The sequence below is a fragment of the Aythya ferina genome (assembly GCF_964211825.1).
Source record: "Aythya ferina genome assembly, chromosome: 16".
Taxonomy (NCBI): Eukaryota; Metazoa; Chordata; class Aves; order Anseriformes; family Anatidae; genus Aythya; species Aythya ferina.
The window spans coordinates 5,060,858-5,080,952 of record NC_140315.1 but is presented as its reverse complement, the minus strand read 5'-3'; the positions used below and the strand labels follow the sequence as shown (position 1 = coordinate 5,080,952).

Below are 20,095 nucleotides of genomic sequence, written 5' to 3'. Positions count from 1 at the left end.
GTCTCGATGAGAAAATTGAGACATGATTTTGGCATAATAGGCTTGCTAAAAAACTGGGAGAGAATTGGGGTTACGTGTATGACCTAAGTTGTGGGGGAGCTAAAGAAAGCTTCTGTGTGTCTGTATGAAACCTGCTTTCTAAGTACACCCCTTGCTGTTAAAGAAACTGGATTCTTCTCAAAGATGTGTTTAAAACATTTCACATGCATTTTTCCTTCCCCAAGCTGAGGAAAGGGATCCAAGAATAAAGTGCGTTTTTTTTTTTTTTATTATTTCAGATCGTTTAAATTTTTTATTAATACCTTGCATTTTAATATCCTAGGGACACATCTGCTGCTGTCCTGGAGATGCTTCTACCACGGCATTGCTGATTACAAATGACCTAAAATCTTTTATTTTATTTTTTAATGTGTCATAGCAACATAGCAGTATTTTTTTTTTTTTTAATAAATAATACAGGCAAAAGCGCTTTATACTGAGTGACAGTATTTTGCAGAGCAATAGCTGTTATTTAGTCATGTCCAGAATTTGGCCCTAAGTGAGAATTGGCAGCAATGCTGAATGGATGATTTGCTTTCTGGAAAATAGCTTTCCCGTATAATCTCTGGGAAAATTTTACAGAAGAAAAAAACTGACTTTGTAACTTAGTGCAAAACTTACTCTGTTTAAAATTTGGGTTCGTGGCTTGAGAGTTTTATTTGAATTATTTCACCAGTAGCTTTTTTTTTGCCTTCTCCCCATGAAATTCATTGCTGCCGTAGCAGATGGGCATATCTCCAATAGACTTAGAACAATCCACCAGCAGTGAGTACAGCACACAAGGTAGTACTGAAATGGCCTCACTTGTGTTTTGGGTAGAGTATAACAAGAACTAAAAATAAAAATTAATGATGGTGAATTTGTTTTCATTTTGAATTAAGCTTTGTTCTCACCTCACTTGATTATTAGTTCCATTTACTGGATAAATTATTTGGTCTGGACGAACAATGGGCACAGACCTCTCTGAACACAGTGTATTGAACTTTTCTGAACTCTCATGTTCCTGCATTGCTCCTTATTTTAGACCACATTTATTTTGAAGTTGTTCAATTGAAAGAATTATATGTATGGGGTTTTTTTGTTTGTTTTTGTTTTAATAGTTGTGCAAAAGATCAAACTGTTTTTCGTGTCTTTAGCCCATTCTAGAGTTGATAGAGCAGACTTTTGTGAAAAGGGATATGCACAGGAGGAAATCCTCATTTAACATGCTGCTTTGCTCCATTTTCCTTAAAATGCCACTGGAAGCAGTGAAGGTTTTCTGGTTACTATCACACTGTGAAAGACTTTCTTCTTGAACTCGTATTGTTACGAGTATCAGATGTTAGTGAACGTTGGAACTTATTTAGGAGGGAAGAAGAAATGTTTATTCCATTTGAACTTGTTTTACCTGGCATGAACGTTGCTATTGGAATTCATCTCAAGTACAGTACTGCTGCTCCTATGTGGCTGATGTTTTTCAAGGAAATCATAGGCCTAAAAATAGTCTGCATAAACAACAGTAAGAGGTTTGTACTTTCAGTTCCAGGTTGTAGCAATATCTTGTTGTTATTTTCTAATTGTCAGTTTCCAAAATCCATTAAGCTGATTAGCAGTGTGTTTTTAAAAAAAAAAAAAAAAAGCCTTTTGTGGAACCTTGCGTGAAATGTTATGCTCAGATAAATTCAGTACAGAAAGGCTGGGACATCGTAGTAATCACTTTAAAGTCTCTATGAACGTGTTATGTTATGTTATGATCATTTTTCAAGCATCCTCCAACTTGTGAAATCACCGTGTGATTCCGAGACTGGTGTTAAGAGAGCACTTTTTAATGTGCAAGCATTTGTGCTAGTTGGAATTCATGATTGCCATCCCTATTTAACATCCCCCGTGTACGGAACAAAAAGCTTTACTTCTTTTCCTAAGGGTTAAAAAGAAGAGGGTATTATTTAACAGCTTGGAAGAGATGAGGAAAAACTCCAGTTTGTAAATTTCAGTACATATTTGGTGATCCATTTTACCTTTGCCTGTGTCCACATCATCTTTCATGACAGAAATTGAACTTTACGTCTTACTTTTTTAATAGTATGTTTGTTAAGATGAGTTTTGATGTGTTTTAAAGTCTGTAATTCAGACTAAACAAAACTTATTTTTCATTTGTCTCTGAAACAAGAAGGTAATCTAGTTCCTGGCAAAAATGCCTTTACCCTGAAGCCACTGTTAAAACATTCAGTTGTTTTCCCCTTCCCCTGCACTGTGTTTTAGGGAGTCGTTGAGAAGTAGGGGCTGAAACAGAGGGCTAAGACCCAATCCAATTTTAATGGCATTTTGGTTTCCAATCTGTGAAGCTGGGACTTGGCTACCTTTTTCCCCCTTTAAATCATTGAGCATGACCATAGTGAATGCAGTTTCAGTGTCCCTTTCTAGGAATAGGAATCCGAAGGGAAATCTTTTGAGAAAACTCATCTTTTCTCTGTGATTTCTGCTTCATAAGGAAAAGAATTCATGCACTGGAGTTTAAAAGGAAACTTAATCAGTCTTAAAACCAATATATTTTAATCAGTAATGTTACCAGTAGAGTTAACTGTAGAAGCATTTTGAGGTCTCCTTCTAGTACAAAATGAAAGGTGTCAGGTCCTGCATAACCCTGATGCATACTTGATATTAAGCAAGGTGGTCAGAGTGCTTATAGCATAACATCTGTGTTCTGAAACTTGTTTTTTTATGTCTTTGAATCTTAGAGTAACAGCACAGTAAAACAAACTGGTTCCTTGAGATTTTTGCCCTTTGAGTTAAAGATAATTAGAAGGTTACAGCAAGTTGACAAAAACATTTTTAAAGACTCCAAGATAGCTCCTTTAACTAATGCCTAATGATTTTGAATAAAATAAACCTCCTTATACGTACTTTATAACTGTGCCTACTAGTGCTACTTCTGCAGAAAGTAAACTGAAAAGCTTTTCCAACAGGTGACAACAAAATCAGTGTTCCCTTACACTTAACTGAACTTGCAATGAAATCAGTTTAGGGATTTCATTTATTAAAAGACACAGTGACGATACGTTTATTTGTAAAAATATTCATCTTACTTTCTAGAATATTACATGCAGGCAGTTTATTTGAGTCATTGTTTTACTGTTAGCAGGAGCAGACTATGCTGTACAGTTTTTGTAATATCACCCAAGTTAAACTACGTGCGTGTTTGCTGCTGGAGGGAGCGGAGTGGGAGGGGGCTGGAATGAGATGAGCAGGCTTGCTGAATAAAACTTGGGAATTCGGCCCTCTGCTGGGTGCTGCTAGGAGATGCACAATGTAAATGCTAGCACACGTATGTTCAGCAATTTACATGTATTCAACACTTTGTGAATCTGAATGCAATAAAACTTACCAACTGTTACTTGGGAACTGTCAGTTAATTAAGCATCAGAAAGTTTGTCTAATTTGAGAATGCCAAGTTATTCTTTTCTTTTTTTTCCCTAGTTTTCTAGACAAGATTGACATAGTCAAACAAAATGAGTATACACCGTCTGACCAGGTAAGTAAAACGTATTAAAAAATTATACAGCTTATCTGCACCCTCTGTCTTCGAAGATGTCTTTTTCTCTAATTTTCCAATTGCGATTTATGGCACTAACGTAGGTATTACCATGGACTGAACAAGTACAATATTCCAGTAAATGTTACTTTGTCGTTAGGATTGTGGTCATGCTTAAACATACATGTGTACTGTGAAATGAAAATCTGTCTAATAGTCAGACATGTTATACTTTAGCAACACAATAATTCAGATGTTCATTTGAATAAGTAATTTCTAATGTTCTGCCCTCCTTGCTGAGTAACTGCCATGTGCTTCCCTTGATGCAACCTTGTTGGTTGGTATCTTCTCAGCCCCACCAGCTCCTTCTGTGTGCCATATATCCAGAAAAGCAGGAAGATACATTATTCACAATTAAAAATAACAGTGTATTCCTTTTCATATGTGCTTCCTGATAAATAGAAGGAATAGCAACATAAATAGCAATAGAGTTTTCCAGGTACGAGTATGTCAGTACATCTTTTTCTGCAGTATAGATACTTCTTAAAAATGGTACATCTTGTAATTAAAGACAATTTCAAATAAGACAAACTTTCTTTACTAATTAGACTCATTTTCTAATTAGGATCAGTGCATTCACTGAGCCAACAGTGAATACTGTATGTTCAAAGCTAGCAGATTATCCTATTTTTACCACTTGCGAGAAGGACCCATATGGCATTTTAGTGAGACCATGTGCAGATCTGGCCTTGTGGCTGGACTGCAGACTCCACAGTTATATTTCAAGGAGTAGAAATGTCCATCTGATGTACAGTGGAAAAGGGCACATTTTGTAAGATCCTGTTTACCTTCAGGGAAGATCAGTTTTTCGAGTTACTAAGTTACATACTTGAAAATAGGCTTTCCTGAATGCAGATAGAAATCTGAGTTTTAATTCTTTCATTGTGTTATCTAGCTCTTACTTGCAGAAAGTGTAGTAAATCTAAGCATGCTCCATATTCTTACTCATGTAAAACTTGGTGAATTTCCACTCACAATAAAATGACTCCATGGGCTTTAATAGAAAAGGGATATTGTAAAAATGGCCTTGTTAGTTTATTTTGTATCAGAATAGGAATTGTAGTCTTCATTTTGTTACAGAGAATTTGAGGATATTCTTTAAGACCAAGTCTCTAGTCCAAAATCACGTACATATTCCTAACTTTCTGCCCATAAAAGAAATGCAATAAAGCATATAGTGTACTCTTGTAGGATAAATAACCAAAGATGATGTTAATATCCCAAATTTAGCAGGAGGAAAGTTATTTAACTACTTACATGTAACTACTTACCTAAATAAAACAATCCTATTTTTACTGTTGTAAGTAACAGAAAGAACAACACCTTATGGTACTTCTCTTGGGCCACTGCCTGCATTCAGTCTCTATACAAACTTTTGGTAAAACAGGTCCATATGGATTATCCTCTGGGGCATTATGCGTTTGTCCTAAAAACTACTGAGTGTAATATTTGAATTGTTTGGTTTTTTTGAGAGTAGTTTGTTGTTTTTTTTCTGTCACATTTGTATTGACTTCTAGGGATGCAGAGCTCCTGAAAACCCTGTTCTCCAAGCTTGTTTATGTGTATCGAGCGTTGCAGTTTTCAAATTATTTCAAAAACACGGATCAAGTTAGAACAATGTTTAAATATATACAGCTTTCAATATGAGTATTTAAAATACCCAGTCAACATTAATTCAGTCTCAAAAAAATGATGTTAAAATGTAGCCACTTAGTTTAATGATTGAACAGTGTTCTATAACCTTCGGATTTTGTGTAGTTTGGGCTTTCCCTGACCAGTTTGGTACCTAGGTAGTAGGAACATACCTTGTAGTGTGCATGTAAATTTTTTTGCAGTCTGTTCCATTTGTGTGATCTTGTCTATGTTCTGCAAATGCTACAATTTAGCTGCTATTTAGATCTCCTGGGAAGAACACCAAAACTTCAAGTCCTAAATTACAAAACCTTTAATTGAATTCAAAGTGGTATTTGGTAGTAAGTCACAGTTGGACTGTGACTTGAACTTGAAGCAAAATAGGTTCTGCTGGCAGATGTTACCTGCGTAGGGCTGTCGCTACTTTGCAGTAGACACGAATAAATTCCAATACAGTTGTTTTTTTAACAGTTCTGTAGCTCTTGTGAAGATTTCAAATTTTATCTTTGAAAAAACTCATAAGATCTAAGTGGTTGAATTTGTAGTTCTTTTGGGGGGGGGAAGGAGAAGCCTGAGACTTCAACACTCCTTTCAATAGCCAAGCACTGAGTAGCTGGGGGGAGAGACCTGTCTTTTGGGGTTGGGAATTGGTTGGCAGTTGCTTAAAGGTCCTATTGTGTGCCACAATCCCACTGAATTCAGTGAAGGCAGATCTCCAGTGATGATTCTGCACTGTTCTGAGCTCTTGCATTTGTTATGAGTGGCCTTTAAATGTTTCCTTCTCTTCCAAGCTTGGCACTTGCAGCTTGCTTGTGAGAATATATGTGCTTTTCAAGTTGAGCACACATCTATTTGTGTGCATGTTTTCAAGATTAGAAACTTAAATACAGCTTGATGATGTTCTTTTCTCTGTTTTGTAGCACACTCTCAGCACTAAGTAAAAGGTTTTTCTTGCTGTTGCTGGATATGTGAAGAATTATAAAGTATGTGTTGAATCAGTGACTTTTCCTTTCTGCTATAGGATCTTCTCAGATGCAGAGTTTTGACATCAGGAATTTTTGAAACCAAATTTCAGGTGGACAAAGTAAATTTTCAGTAAGTATATCCTCCTTTTTTTTCCTTTTTTTTCTCTTCTTAATACAGTATAGACAAGAACGAGGCAAAATTGGAGGAAAGAATACCGTGTAATCCTTGAGACTCTTTTTGTATTTCTCAAGTTGATGTTTAATTGAAAGCAAGTGTTTTCTGATCTTTGTATTTAGTAGAAATATTTTAAAAAGAAATTCAAGTTGGCATGCGATTTTCTGCTTTCATTTTAGATGACAAAGAACAAAATATTTTTAATGTTTTTATTAATGCCTTTTCTATTTGATTCAGTGCTATTTTAGATAGTAAAATATTTTACCAAAAGCTTTGTACAATACCTAAGAGCAGAAAATATATGCTCTCTGTATTGTGCCAGTTTAGAAAGATTGTTTGACTGTGATACTTCTTTCAATAAATGACTTGTTGCAGGACTTTTTTTTTTTTTTTTATGTTGTCTTAGTTTGTAAGGGTGAAAATGAATCTGCAATGCACATGCACCAGAATTTCTTACTCTTTATTTGTAGATATTGGTGAGAGCAAACGGTTGTATTTTGCAATGAAAGTTCTGCTTGCATGTGTCAGTGGACCATTACCTGTTAAGGTTCTCAGAATCTTCAATTTCTTTTGGCTTCTAGGACATGGAAGTCCTAAAATTTCTTACGTGTTCTGTTTGCATTTGGGTGGGGGGAAGTATTGTGACTCATTTTATGCTTTTTTTTTCTTAGTATGTTTGATGTCGGAGGACAACGAGATGAACGCCGAAAATGGATCCAGTGTTTTAATGGTATGATTAGAATTTGTTTTATAAAACACTTATCCACAAAATCTTAACGTGCAGTCTTATGTCATCACTTTGTGAAAGCCATCATCTTTTCCATGTAGCTTGCTAAGGAATTCTCTAAACAGTCACACGGGGTGGAATTTTTCTTGTCATGTAAACTTCTCTAACTGTGGTCTTTAGGGAGAATGTCAATGGAAAGGAATTAAAGCTTGGTAACCTCACAGTTTGTTGATCTTCGTCAGCTTCCCTCCCTTCATTTAAGTAGTTCTTTTGTTGGAGTGTTAGTGCGTTATTTGTCAACTGAGTAAAGATGGAGAGATTCTGCCTTCAAAGTGAAGGTTTACATGTGTTCGTGCATATATAACAAGTACAGTTACAATATAATTAATGTAGGTATAATATCAGAATGTCATATTATTGTGCATAATTGCATCCCCATTGTTATGTCATGGGTGCTTCTTTCCAAATCAGCACCAGCACACTCATGTGGTAAGACATTGTAGGGAAAATTTGTCTTTTTAGACACAGTGTAACACATGGGAAACAAAACACTAGAGTATCGTGTAGTGTAGCCCCAAAACAACTCTTGGGAAAAAATCATGATGAAGTTGATAAATCTGCACCTTTCTAGGGAGCCACGCATGTTTTGTCAAAAACAGACATAAGGGGAAGGTCCTTGCTGAAAACATAAATCAATATCCTCGGTTAAATAACCTGCTAGTTTCCTTAGAATGCTAACACAGCACCAAACCAGGTATGGGTAAGACCTGAAATCTGTGCAAGTATTTTGTGAGCTCTGGAGTCTGAAGAGTGAGGTTCTAGTCTGTTTATTTTAGATGATTATATTCTTAACTCCCATACAGTTTAAATTAGATAGCTTTGTAAGTATCCTAAAGTGTTGCATGTATTTCACTCTATCTCTGCTTAGATATGAAACCTTTCTACATACAAGTTCTCTTACAGTTGGTGACAAATATTTTCTTCTTTTTCTCTGTTGTTTGGACAAAATATTTATGAAGCTATGCTAAAGTCTGTCTTTTTCTAGAAAAGTTATAATGAGATCGTACAGCAGAGATAAGGTAGAATGCAACTTAGAACTCATTTCGCTACAGTGGCTGTCAGAGTACCATCTGAACCCTCTCAATATATGTGGAACTACCGTGCAATATTTTCGTCTGTGCTATTTATAACAGACTTGTTTGGTTTTTACCTCTGCTCCTTCCTTTTCCTGTTACCTCATGATCTGACTCATCTCTTCTGCTGTTGATGTCTGAGGCAGATGAGCTTGGAAGTCAGTGTAAGAGGTCTGGAGCAGCACAGCCACACAGAAATCAGAATTCTGTTATCCTATGAATAGATCCCAAGAAAGAGATCAGAGCCTTTGAGTACACTGTACAACGAACCACGAATGTGTAGCAACCTACTATTCTTCTTACTACTCTTCACACAGATGAAAAGTGCTGTTTTCCTGGGGTGCAGCCCCACTGGCCTCCGTGTCCTTTCCTGATTGCTCTGAATTGCTTTCTAAATTTCTGTACAGTTTTTTGAGTCTCCTTTAAATTATCTTATTTGCGTTCTTCAGTTTTTCGCTCTTGTTTCTATTCCTTTCGTTTTTGTAGTTTCTATCATTGTTTCAGCTTCTGTGGCCTGACACTTTCCTATCACTAATGTGGTTTTTTTTTCAGTACTTAGAAAGTGTAGTCTATAACTTTCCAGTCTGGTCTCTTAATAAAGCTGAAAATTCAGCAGCTTTTGGTTGACCTCTAGAATTCTTGGATGTTTCTTCTGAAGTTTGGTATTAACTGATGGATATTTCTTGCTTTAGATGTGACTGCTATCATATTTGTGGTGGCCAGCAGTAGCTACAACATGGTTATACGAGAGGACAATCAGACCAATCGGCTTCAAGAAGCACTAAACCTCTTCAAGAGTATCTGGAACAACAGGTCTGTGAATTGAGGTTTTGTTGTTAATATCACATAAATCAGTAATCCTAGTGAAGACTTGTTACAGAGTAGCCTACGTTATTTTGCTTCTTCTCACACCATCTAAGCTAGTCTTTGATCACAGCTGTTTACTTGCTTCATTAATGTCTCATACACTCTAACTGAAAAACAGTCTGGAGAGTTACAAATTGGTAGTTGCCCTACGGAGGGTGAAGTAATTAAAGCAGTGGTAACCACTTCTTAATTTACTACTATAAGCTCACCTATTTGTTGCAGTTGGATTAACAGTAGAAAGTGGGCAAATTTCATTGCCCACATTAGAACCTTGTAAACCAAGCTTGGCGTGTGTACACCCTGAATTACACCACTGGATTAAGGTGTAAAAGAGAAACCTTTCACAATTATTATAGAGTGTCATTTGAATATGTTGTCTCCAGAACTAGATTATGTGTTAGTTTTGATGGTTTGTTTGCTTTAATAAATGATCCTAGCTATGCCATCTCAGAGTGTCTGGCTTCAATTTTCTATAGGTGGCTACGGACCATTTCAGTAATTCTTTTCCTGAATAAACAAGATTTGCTAGCAGAGAAAGTTTTGGCAGGGAAATCTAAAATTGAAGACTACTTTCCAGAATTTGCTCGCTACACTACACCAGATGATGGTAAGATTTTTAAGTTTTATCAGCAATTCATCATTTTGTTATTAATCACATTTTTAATGTTTTTGGTATTTTCAGCTAAGACTTGAAAACTCCAAGTATAAATACTCCTTCACTGTTTTTCAACCAGCGAGTAATGTTAGTTTTAGAATGTGAAGGAATGGCAAAAAGCTGCACCAGGGGAGGTTCAGGACATTAGGAAAAATGTCTTTACTGTGAGGTTGGTCGACACTGGAATAAGCTTCCTTGAGAGGTGGTTGATGCCCCATGCATGACAGTGTTTGAGAGGCATTTGGATAATGTCCTCAGTAATACTTTTTAACTTCAGGTTAGCCCCAAAGTGATCAAGTAATTGGACTAGATGGACTTTAGAACTATTCTATTCCATTTTAGGTATTAATAATGGGACAGTCCTCTTTTATGCATGTAATATATTAATGCCAAAATCCTGTTTCTTTGCTGGTAGACTACAGTACAGCTTACACTAATACTATTGGGGCAGTCCTCTAGTAATCTTTAATGAATACCAACAGAACCAACTTTGACCCTCATGTCAGAGGTAGTTACTATAAATCAACAAAAAGATCCTTTTTTTAAATAAAAAGCCTATAATGAAGGGTCTTCCTCACAGTACTGTGCAAATATGTACATCTATACATGAATGGACCAGTAATAAATATAATACAGTCATTTGTCATTACAGTTTACCTGTAACATCACTAGTACTCTTCCCCAACTATTGCAGTGTGAGACCCAGTAGTCACAAGAGTGGACTCCTCTTTGTTGTATTTGCAATCATTTTTCTTACCTGACAAATGTCTGATACTATGGACACTGTAATTCTCCTTCGTTCTACTGTAATCTTGCTGTTTTAAATATGTTACGCTTTGTTTTATCTCATAGTTTTGAAAAATATGTTTCTATCACATATGAGCAGAAAACAGAGCAAGTTATGATTTTTAGGCGCTGTTGGCAAAAAAACATCTGTTTTAATGAGATGCTTATTTTATTATTAATCAGCAATACCAGAGCCTGGTGAGGATCCCAGAGTTACAAGGGCCAAGTATTTTATTAGAGATGAGTTTCTTGTAAGTATTTCCTTTCCTTCAGTATTTCTTATGTGATTCTTCTCAAATATAAGCTTTTAGATACTTTTTAATATTGCAAAATGCTGCTATGTCTTGTGTAATTTATATTTAATGTCTGCACTGCATAAAACAGGTTTAAGAGCTTTACCACTGTTTGTTAGCTGCTCTTCAAATATGTTTGTTGACACAGTATGTAATTAAACAGCAAAAGCATTGGTGAGAATTAAGGAACTTCAGATGAAGAATAATGAGTGAAACCTTGCTGCTGGTAGTGGGGCCAGGCTTTTATTCCATATATCATTTCTAAAGACAAAGACTAATGAAAATATGCATTATCTGCAAAATATTAATGTTCTTTTGATGTTATCTTTTCCATTACTAGTCAACTAAAGCTACACTAGACCTAGGATTTTTAAAGTATTATTAAATTTAATTGTAATGCTGAACATGGCAATGAAGTTATTGACTCGTTTTAAATTGGAACAAAACAAAATTTGAAGAGAGGCTTTTTATAAGTGTAAAATGGGGCTAGAAAGCTTTTACAATGAGGCAAAATCCCACTTTTTTTACAGACAACATTCACTAATGGTTGTGCAGCTAAATTCACCAAATGTGCATACAAGTAATAGAACTTCCATGAGCTCCCTTTCCACTGTGGAATTCCCCGGAACTCAGTGCCCTTCTCACCATGTAATTCCGATCATTTTAATTTTCATGTTTTAGTTGAGAAAGTGAGAAATTGTGGACATTTTGCCACTTAGTTACACCCTTTGAAAGCTCAGCTTACACATTCCTATCTTAACCTTCATTCATCTGAGGTGTGAGAACAAGTTTTCAGTTTTCCCCAGCCTTATTGTAACCCAGTATCTCTCTATTATTCTTAACAGAGAATCAGCACAGCAAGTGGAGATGGAAGGCACTATTGCTATCCTCACTTCACGTGTGCAGTGGATACAGAGAACATCCGGAGGGTTTTCAATGACTGTCGGGACATTATTCAGCGCATGCACCTTCGCCAATACGAGTTGTTGTGATGGAGAGCACTTTTTTCTGTGTTTTGGACTCCTTATTCCTTATTAAAAAAGAAAAAAACACCCTTGCCCACAAAGGGTGGAAGAGAACTGTTTGAATCTCCCATTGATTTGCACCCCTCAACTTTTTCTCCTTGCTGGACAATAGCAGCACTTCTAAGCTTGCTTCTGTACCCCTCGGACAGTTTGAGATGGCCCCTAACACTTAAAAGGCCATTTCCATGAGGACTCCCTAACACTGTTATTAACGAAAAAAGAAAGAAAAAAAAAAGAAATAAAAACTAATTAATTAAAAGTCCTGAATGTGGAGCACCTGAAAGAATTGGGGATTAAAATTTAAAGCATAAAACAAAAATTGGGGAGAGAAAACTAGGTAATTTAGCACTGTTGTGGGCATAATCATGTAACCCGTGATCTCCACTTTGTATCATTCACTGCATCAGACAAAGAAGGTGCCAAGTCACAGACCAAGTTTGAAGACACACTTGAGTTTGGTTCTCTGACTGTAATGTGGCTTTGAACGGAAATACTGACAATTCTACAACAGACCTAGACAGTGCAAAAACCAACTGCTACCTTTCAGAAGGGTATTTTTAAATCCAGTCTTGGTGGTCTTAAGACAACCATGGACATTTACGAATTGAACTGCATATGGCCTGTGATTGCAGAAAGAGTTAACCACACACTGTTTTCAGTTTGTCCACTGATGATCCCGTCTGCTATAAAAATCATTATCTGGACTGTAGTCGTCACAGTCTTTCCCTTCTTTTTCTTCTTCCCTCCCCTCATTTTTTATTTTACTGCTGGATTATTATTCTTGTACAGACTGTAAAATGTATTATTTTGTACAACTTTATTGAAAAAAAAATAACTTGTAGAAGATCTTTGTGCCTTGATTATGGCTGTACCTGTACAATGAGCTAAGATGTAAGTATGTTTGATTGCGCTGTACAGCTTTGTCAACCCTATCTGCAGCATTAGCTCAAGGTAGGGAAAATTTATCTGTAGTTTAGTTTTTCTGGTTTATAAAAGAAGGAAAAATACTGTTTAGTAAAAAAAAGAAAAAAAAGGAAAAAAAAGAAAAAAAGGAAAAAAAAAAAAGAAAAAAGTACAAATTGTGCAAACTTAACCACTTTAAAAGTGAGGTCTTCAACAAGTGACCAGATGTTGCAGCATCATGCTTTTTAATTTTAGCTTTAATTCATTTAAATCTCTATCCAAATGCAAAACATGGCTTGTTTCTACATAAACCAAATTTTGCTACAAATTATAAATGTTAGTCTTTGGTCATTCATAGTCCTTTTTGCTGAAGACAAAAACAGAACAATAATAAACACATAGGGCATCATGCAGGTCTGGTGACCATCTCTAGACTGGGCCAAATACCCCACCAACCTCCACTTACACTGCGTGGGCATGATACTACCAGAATGACAAGGTGTGCACTGCCCTTGGATTTGGCCACTGAATTCCAGTTTCAAATGACATTTTTATTTCTCTTTTAATAAAGAGATACTTTAGAACCTTTTTTGTTTTATATTAACTATATAAGTAGCTTAAAGTGAAGATGTGTGGATTTTTCTTAAACTTGAATAATTTATGCAAATTATATGCTTAGAACAACATGTGGTACAGTAAAAAGAAAAAGAGCAAAAATCACTGTAGCAATAAGAGAGCATGTAATTTTAGTAACTACTACACTGCTTTATATTTTATACCTAGGTGTTTTATGTCTCTGTGAGTGTGTTACTTTTTCATGTGTCTAAACCTACGTGTACAATTTGTACAGAGTCAGAAATTACAACTGTAATAACACATCTAGAACAGTGTTAGCCTATATTACTCAAGCATCCCTGTTTCCCCTTCATTTACACCCCTAAACTGATCTGGATCTTAATGCAGTGACTTTAAAAGGAAAACAAACAAAAATACTTGCCTCTTTGCCTTTCACACTAGCTTCCCTCCATCCAAGATCCTGTGTTAAGTTTCTTTTTTGGGAAAAGGTCCAGTTTAAATTAAATTAGGGTGTGGTCAGTGGTGTCTGTGCAGCTAGATTTGCTTCAGGTATCAGATGCCTTTAATACTAAGAACTGAAACTGTTCAGGATTGTGAGTTTTCATTGCTTTTGTGGCTAAACTTTTAAATGAAAATAAATTGCCTCATCCATTTTCAGGTATGTTAAGAGCAGTTGGGGACTTGATGGATTTAATGTCCCAATCTCTCTCAACTCAACATTAGAAGTGATCTTTCAGAAGACACTAAATTTTCTAAAAAATTCAGCTGCAGTTGATACTCATTTTTGAAAAAGGATCTTTCCTGTTCACACGTTTAGGAAGTTGCCACCTAAACTTCATAGAACTGTGAGAGAGAATGACTGAAAATGGCCCCCTTTGATTTAAGAATGTATCCAGTGCCTGTAGGCTAAGGGCTGGTGTTTCCTATAGGTAAAAATGGGGGACACGTAGTGGAAAGGAAATTCATTGTGAGCCTTAATTCCAGTTACAGGAGCCAAAATCTTTAATTGAGTGCCAACCCTTATTTTCTTAAGCCTAGTAGGACATGGTGTAAGCACCAAATTTATAAATGGGGAAAACTTGCAGTGGTGTAAGGAATGTAATCTCTCGTTGAGAGAAACAAAGCATCTCCGTTAAAAAATAAAAGTAAAAATAAATCAGCTTCTTCCTCTAATAATGAGAAGGGTACATAATAACAATGAGCTATATAAGAAAGAAACAGTATAAGAAACCTTCCTGTAAAGCTTTATATGAACAGAAATGCTTAGGGGACTTTTTTCCTTTCTTAAGTGAGGATAAAGGCAATTGTTTTGAATATGGTTGAGTTGCACAAGTATGGAGTGTGTGTGTGTCTTAATGTCTCAGTATTGCCTTTGTTAGTCTCTTTATTAGTCCATGCAGTTTGGTGGCCTGGTAAATGCAAGTCTTATTTTTAACAGCTTTTTTTTTTTTTTTTTTTTTTTTTTAATACAAAAAACATAAAGCTTTAATGCTTGCTATTTAATAAGTTACTGTGTTTTCTTATGTCTTTCTAATTTAGTGGCCATAATTTGCAGTTAATTGAACCATTCCAACCTAATGCTTACCCGTATTTCCTAGTTTTGTTTTATTTATTTATTTGAACTTCTTGTTTTCATGATTGAGGACTTTCACTTCTGTCTCATTCATCTGTTTGGAAACTTCTGACCTTACAGCCAAAACTTTACTCATTCTACTCAGTATTCATCGTGATGCTGAAGTGTAAGATACCTGCAAATGTAAACACTACCACTTTATTAATAAAAGCAAATACAGTGTTTTAGGGCACATTTGCATCACTATAGTTGAGGTTGTGTCAGTATTTCCATTATAAACCCATAGCGGGTCTATATCTTGGCACTAAATTGCCCTAAGCTATATCTTTGCCATACAAGGCTTCTGCTCAAGCATGATTTGGTGGGTTGGTTTTTAAACAGTTTCCAACACAAACTCTTGTTTCTGTTTTAAGTTATACAACTGTTTTGTTGGATGGGGGTTGGTTTTAAAAAAACAAAACAAAACAAAACTGGTTCAAGATTGTTTTTGGCACTTCTGTAACTCAGAAATGGTTTTGATTTAAAAACATAACCTTTGGCAAGCCAGTAACCTACAATATGGTCTGATCACTTTGGGTATTTTGTAAAAATAATAATAAATCGTAGAGATGTTGTGGTTTCAAAATCAGCTACTGTGCATTTGCAGTAACTTATTTCAACCCAAGAACTTTTAGCAATTTGTACATCAGTACACATTCAGCAGCCAGTGTGATGCAGCAGAGTAGTGATATCTCCTGAAGGATTTTTTTAAAAAATGTAGAGAGATAAATTGACTATAGACTAAAAAAAAAAAGGTTCAGCTGCTTCCAAAAGCATTAAAACCTGCTCTCTGAGAGGCTGAAATGGGAGATCTGAAGTTGTTAGGAGTAGACTTTGGTGCAAAAGCATGAAGGCATGCTGGATCAGTTGTCAGAGATAGGAGCCCTAAGGGCTTATCTTTATTTATCTAAAAACTATTTTGAATCGTGGCATTGAGGATAGGATTTAACCTAGAGTATGTCATTAGCTCTAGAGGAACTGAAGCTATGTCTGTTCCAGTATGTTGCACATAATTAATACCTGCAACATAATTTACCAGTAAATCCATGCATGAAATACTGATGTTCATCACTTTAAAATCTGCGCGCCTTGTAATTAGTTGTGGTACAATATTCCTGTAAAAGATGTAGGCTGTTTTGTGTTATATCCTGTTTTCAAATGTGAAGAATGATGTACCAGGAAAAACCAAAGGTCTAAATATGATTACACAGGAAACGGACCACAGCTACGGAGACAGAACCCGTGTCATCTGAGCACCAGGCCAGTGCCTTAGTGATAATGCTATTGGTGATTGGTGCCATGCACATGTCTAGGACGGATGACGTTGCTGCAAGATACAAAATGATGTAATGTATTCTGGAAGAGACTAAGTTCTCTTCTTTCCCCCAGCTGTGTCTAATATACTATGTGTGTCTCTAACAATGCTGGCACATAAAAAACCTCTACCATGGTGGTCGACGATAAAATTCCTACTAACTGTACAAGTAGGATCAGGGCCATAGATTGCTATCAGTGGAAATCTCACTCAGGAGCAGATCCTCATCCCTGAAAACATGTTCAGTTTGTGTAACAGTAAAAATATTTACGAGCAAACATCTGTTTGCAGTCCAAAACCAAAACTGTACCCTTCTTCCTCAGCTGGATATTTTTGAATTTTCATCCACTGGGAAAAAGTCTTTCTGACAATCTTTGAAGTGTCTTTGTAAATAAAATAAGCTACAAAGGGGATTTCTGAACTTCTGCTGCTGAAAGCCATGAAAAATCTCCTCTCTGCTGACTGACGAGATAGAAATGCCAGGAGTGAACCGACTTTAATCCTCGACGTAACCAGTTAGATTAAATATTGGAGATGGACGTCTCTCAGCTACTATGTTGAAAAAGTGCTTCAGAGTATTTTACTGTATTGCAGAGAATGCTAAAATGTTAGCCATCAGTGCTGGCTTCATAACTAATTGTTTTCAGTCCTGATTCTCATGTTATTAAAAGTTAAAGCTGCTTTTTACTCGGTCTACTTTTAATGTACTGAGCTGAGCAAAATGGGTACAGTTTAAAGCACAATTCTATTGGAAACAGCAACTTGGGGAGGAGCTGGCAAGGCCCTCATCTCTTGTTGCATTAAACATATAAAAATCATGAGTTGTTTTTTTCTAGCTTCTGGGTTCTATGAACATAGCATGGTTCTGTGGAAAAAATAGAGAGTTCTTCCCTAGGTAAACAACAAAAACAAGTGCTTGCTGATACCTATGCAATAAGGGTAACAGATCGAGTATGTAATATAACTTCTTTTTTTTAAAGAAAATATTAAAATAGAATCTTTTTTTTTTTTTTCACCTAGGAAATCTGCCCCTAAAACCTTTGATTTAATGGCAGGAAAAAATAAAGCCTTTAAATGTAGTCCCAAATCTAAAGAGAATCATCAAATTTTGAGGGAGAAGATGCCAACCCTAAGGGTTTTATCTAGCATAACAAGCTTTCAGAGGCTGGGGTACCAGTAGACAAATGTAAGCAAATTCAGAATTAAAATGTGAATGTATCTCTTCACTTTAATTTATGCACTTATTTTATTAAATGAAAGCATAATACTTTTGTATGAAATAAACTAATACTCCAGCCTGTACAAAGAACAGGCTTAGGATGGAAGTAGTAATCACGGGAGTTCTCTCAGTTCTGGTGTTCTGTTATGCAAACTAATAATGTTTTTAGGCTGTAGATTTTATATGAATTGTAGATAGTGAATAACTGTTTCTATTTATAGTTTTCCTGTATTTGATATGAATTTGGAATTACTATTTTTACAACAAAAATGCTAGAGTGCCAGTAGAGATCAGGCATTGAAAAGAGCTGTATAAGGGTTATGAATCACATCATCAGGCTTGTGAAGGAAGGCTACTTGGAGAGGGGTTCCACTCTGGTTAATTTCCAGTATGTTATCAGTTTTCTGTTGGCAGTATCAGAAGAGCTTCCATAAAAAGGCAAATGGAGAGGTAGGGTGATAAAACCAAATACATGTAAGACTTCAAAGTATTAATGAAAAGTGTTTTAAACTTGCATTAACCCTAGAACCAGAGGAGACAGCGTCTCTTTCCTGAAGTATGTGTGTGATGATTCCTTATGTATCTCAGCATTTTTAATTTCTGATCACTTTTTACTTAAAGGCAAAACATCCAAACTGAAGTAACGGATTTGATGAAGGTTTTGGTGCTAACCTTGAGTTCTGTTTCCCACAGGGCAAGCTGTGCTGGGTTTCAACAGTTCATCTGTGTAAGGGAGCCCAGATGCCCAGTGCTGCTGCAGGCAGTGGCTCTTGTTAACATATTTGTGGTTTCAAACAGGAGCCTACAATTTATGGTTCTGCCCAACATCATGGTCCAAAGACTGCTACCTTTCAATTCAGCAACTCTCTACTGTCCCTGTCTCCCCACCCTGTCTACTCTTTGTAATACGTATGGTTGATAAGCAAGAAGAGAGCAGCTGTAAAGAAAAAAAAAAAAAAAAGTTATGAGACAATCTCATTGTAAGTACAAAGGAACTAGGGAAAGCTAGATAAAAAAGGCTCCTAAATTCATCACCTTAGACATTTAAAAATATTTGGGAAATTCTTCATTTCCCAGGTACAAATGAGCAAGTTTGGGATCTTTACATAACTTTTCAAGGTCAGCAAATGTATTTAGCTAAAAGGCCAGGATGTCTCCATCTAAGGAACCACAAAAAAAAATGCACTTACAGAACAGGGAGAAGTGAAGTGTAAGCTTAGTGTTTCCAATGATCAGTATGCAATTAAACTGTAGAGTTTGCTTTGAAAAAAAATGTTTCCACTATAAGCTTATGTTGAAAAATACTCAAAGAGTTGCAAGGCTATGATCTTAATCAATCCACAGTATATAAATAAGCCTTGTTTTGTTTCTGAGTACCTCTGAATACTTTTCAGTTGCATAGAAATCTGTCAAGCATTCGATGTATAACTTCAATGTCTGGAATAACGCTGCTGCCAGGAATTGTCAAATTGTCAATGTCACGGTAATGCGGGGGAAAAAAAAAAAAAAAAAGAAAGTTCTGCTTGAAAAGAACTCTTTAGCCAAAACTCATTAGCCTAATTTGATGATTTGATGCTGCTGTACTTTCCTACTGAATTTGAAAGTTGTTACCTGATCTCTAGTTGAATGTATTGTCTGATTTGCAAAAGGCTAGCAATTACAAAATACAAAAAACGTGGATAAAAGGCAAACACTTTTGTTAGAGGTCAGTTTTCCATTTGGAATGTATTTTTGTTCCAGGAAGGAATGAAATGATCACCTGTGTCATATTTGGCACTCCTTTAGGTAGGAAATATTGAAACAAAGCAAGTTAGCAATTTGCTCAAAAATCAAACAACAGAATTTGATAGCTGGGAAATAAATAATTTTCCACAGTCTCTAGATGTGGCTCTTCTTCACCCACATCTACTGCCTAGGTTGCCTTTAGAGTTTCTTCATGGCATGCTGCAGAGTGTCCTAGGCTGGCCTTCACAGAACATTGATTTGGCTCAAATATGCTGTCATCAAAATCTCATTAGTTGGGAACTGTGACTCGAGAATATTTTACATACAAACTATAGTCAAATACGCATTCAGTGAGAAATTTGTTGCCTGCATTTGTTGGATAATAAAATCTTTCAGGGACACTCAGGTAAGTCTAAGTGCTTTTATTATATGCAGTGGTGAACAATTCACGGAAACTGAAAAATTGTATGGGAGAACACGGTTAAACCAAGAGAACAACCAACATTATTTCCATTCAAAGCTGTAACAGTTTAGTTTGCAAAATCAGTTTCTGGTACACTTGTTTTTCCAGCAGTTTAAATGATAACTTGAAATTTGTTTCTGTTTTGATTTTGCTTGTTTATTGACCTACAGTGGGGAATGCCTGAATATTGCTCTTCTGCAAAGGGCCACTCTGCTAATGTCTGGCTCTAGTACAAGGCCCTAGTTTTCTCCTCTAGGAAAGCTGAAAGGAAATGCTTTGAGTATTGTTCATTCTTTATATTAAAATGATAATAATATTATCAATAAGTTTCTGTTACTGCAATCAAAACAAAGAGATGCGAGTATATAAAGACAACAGAACTTGTGGTTTTGAGAGTCAGACACTGAAATTACT

At 36.0% G+C, this 20,095-nt stretch overlaps 1 protein-coding gene across 5 annotated transcripts in view; it reads left to right on the top strand.

Annotated features, from left to right (window-relative positions):
- The window catches only part of GNAS (GNAS complex locus), a 150,725-nt gene extending 135,177 nt beyond the window's left edge, over window positions 1-15,548 (top strand). For all 5 annotated transcript variants that reach the window (XM_084538571.1, XM_084538572.1, XM_084538573.1 and 2 more), the window contains 7 exons: window positions 3,496-3,550; window positions 6,264-6,337; window positions 7,054-7,112; window positions 8,935-9,055; window positions 9,586-9,716; window positions 10,734-10,801; window positions 11,689-15,548. In XM_084538571.1, coding sequence (XP_084394697.1) covers window positions 3,496-3,550; window positions 6,264-6,337; window positions 7,054-7,112; window positions 8,935-9,055; window positions 9,586-9,716; window positions 10,734-10,801; window positions 11,689-11,835 — 655 coding nt within the window. In that variant the 3' untranslated portion in view covers window positions 11,836-15,548. The remainder of the gene's footprint in view (window positions 1-3,495; window positions 3,551-6,263; window positions 6,338-7,053; window positions 7,113-8,934; window positions 9,056-9,585; window positions 9,717-10,733; window positions 10,802-11,688) is intronic.
- The last annotated feature ends 4,547 nt before the right edge of the window (window positions 15,549-20,095 follow it).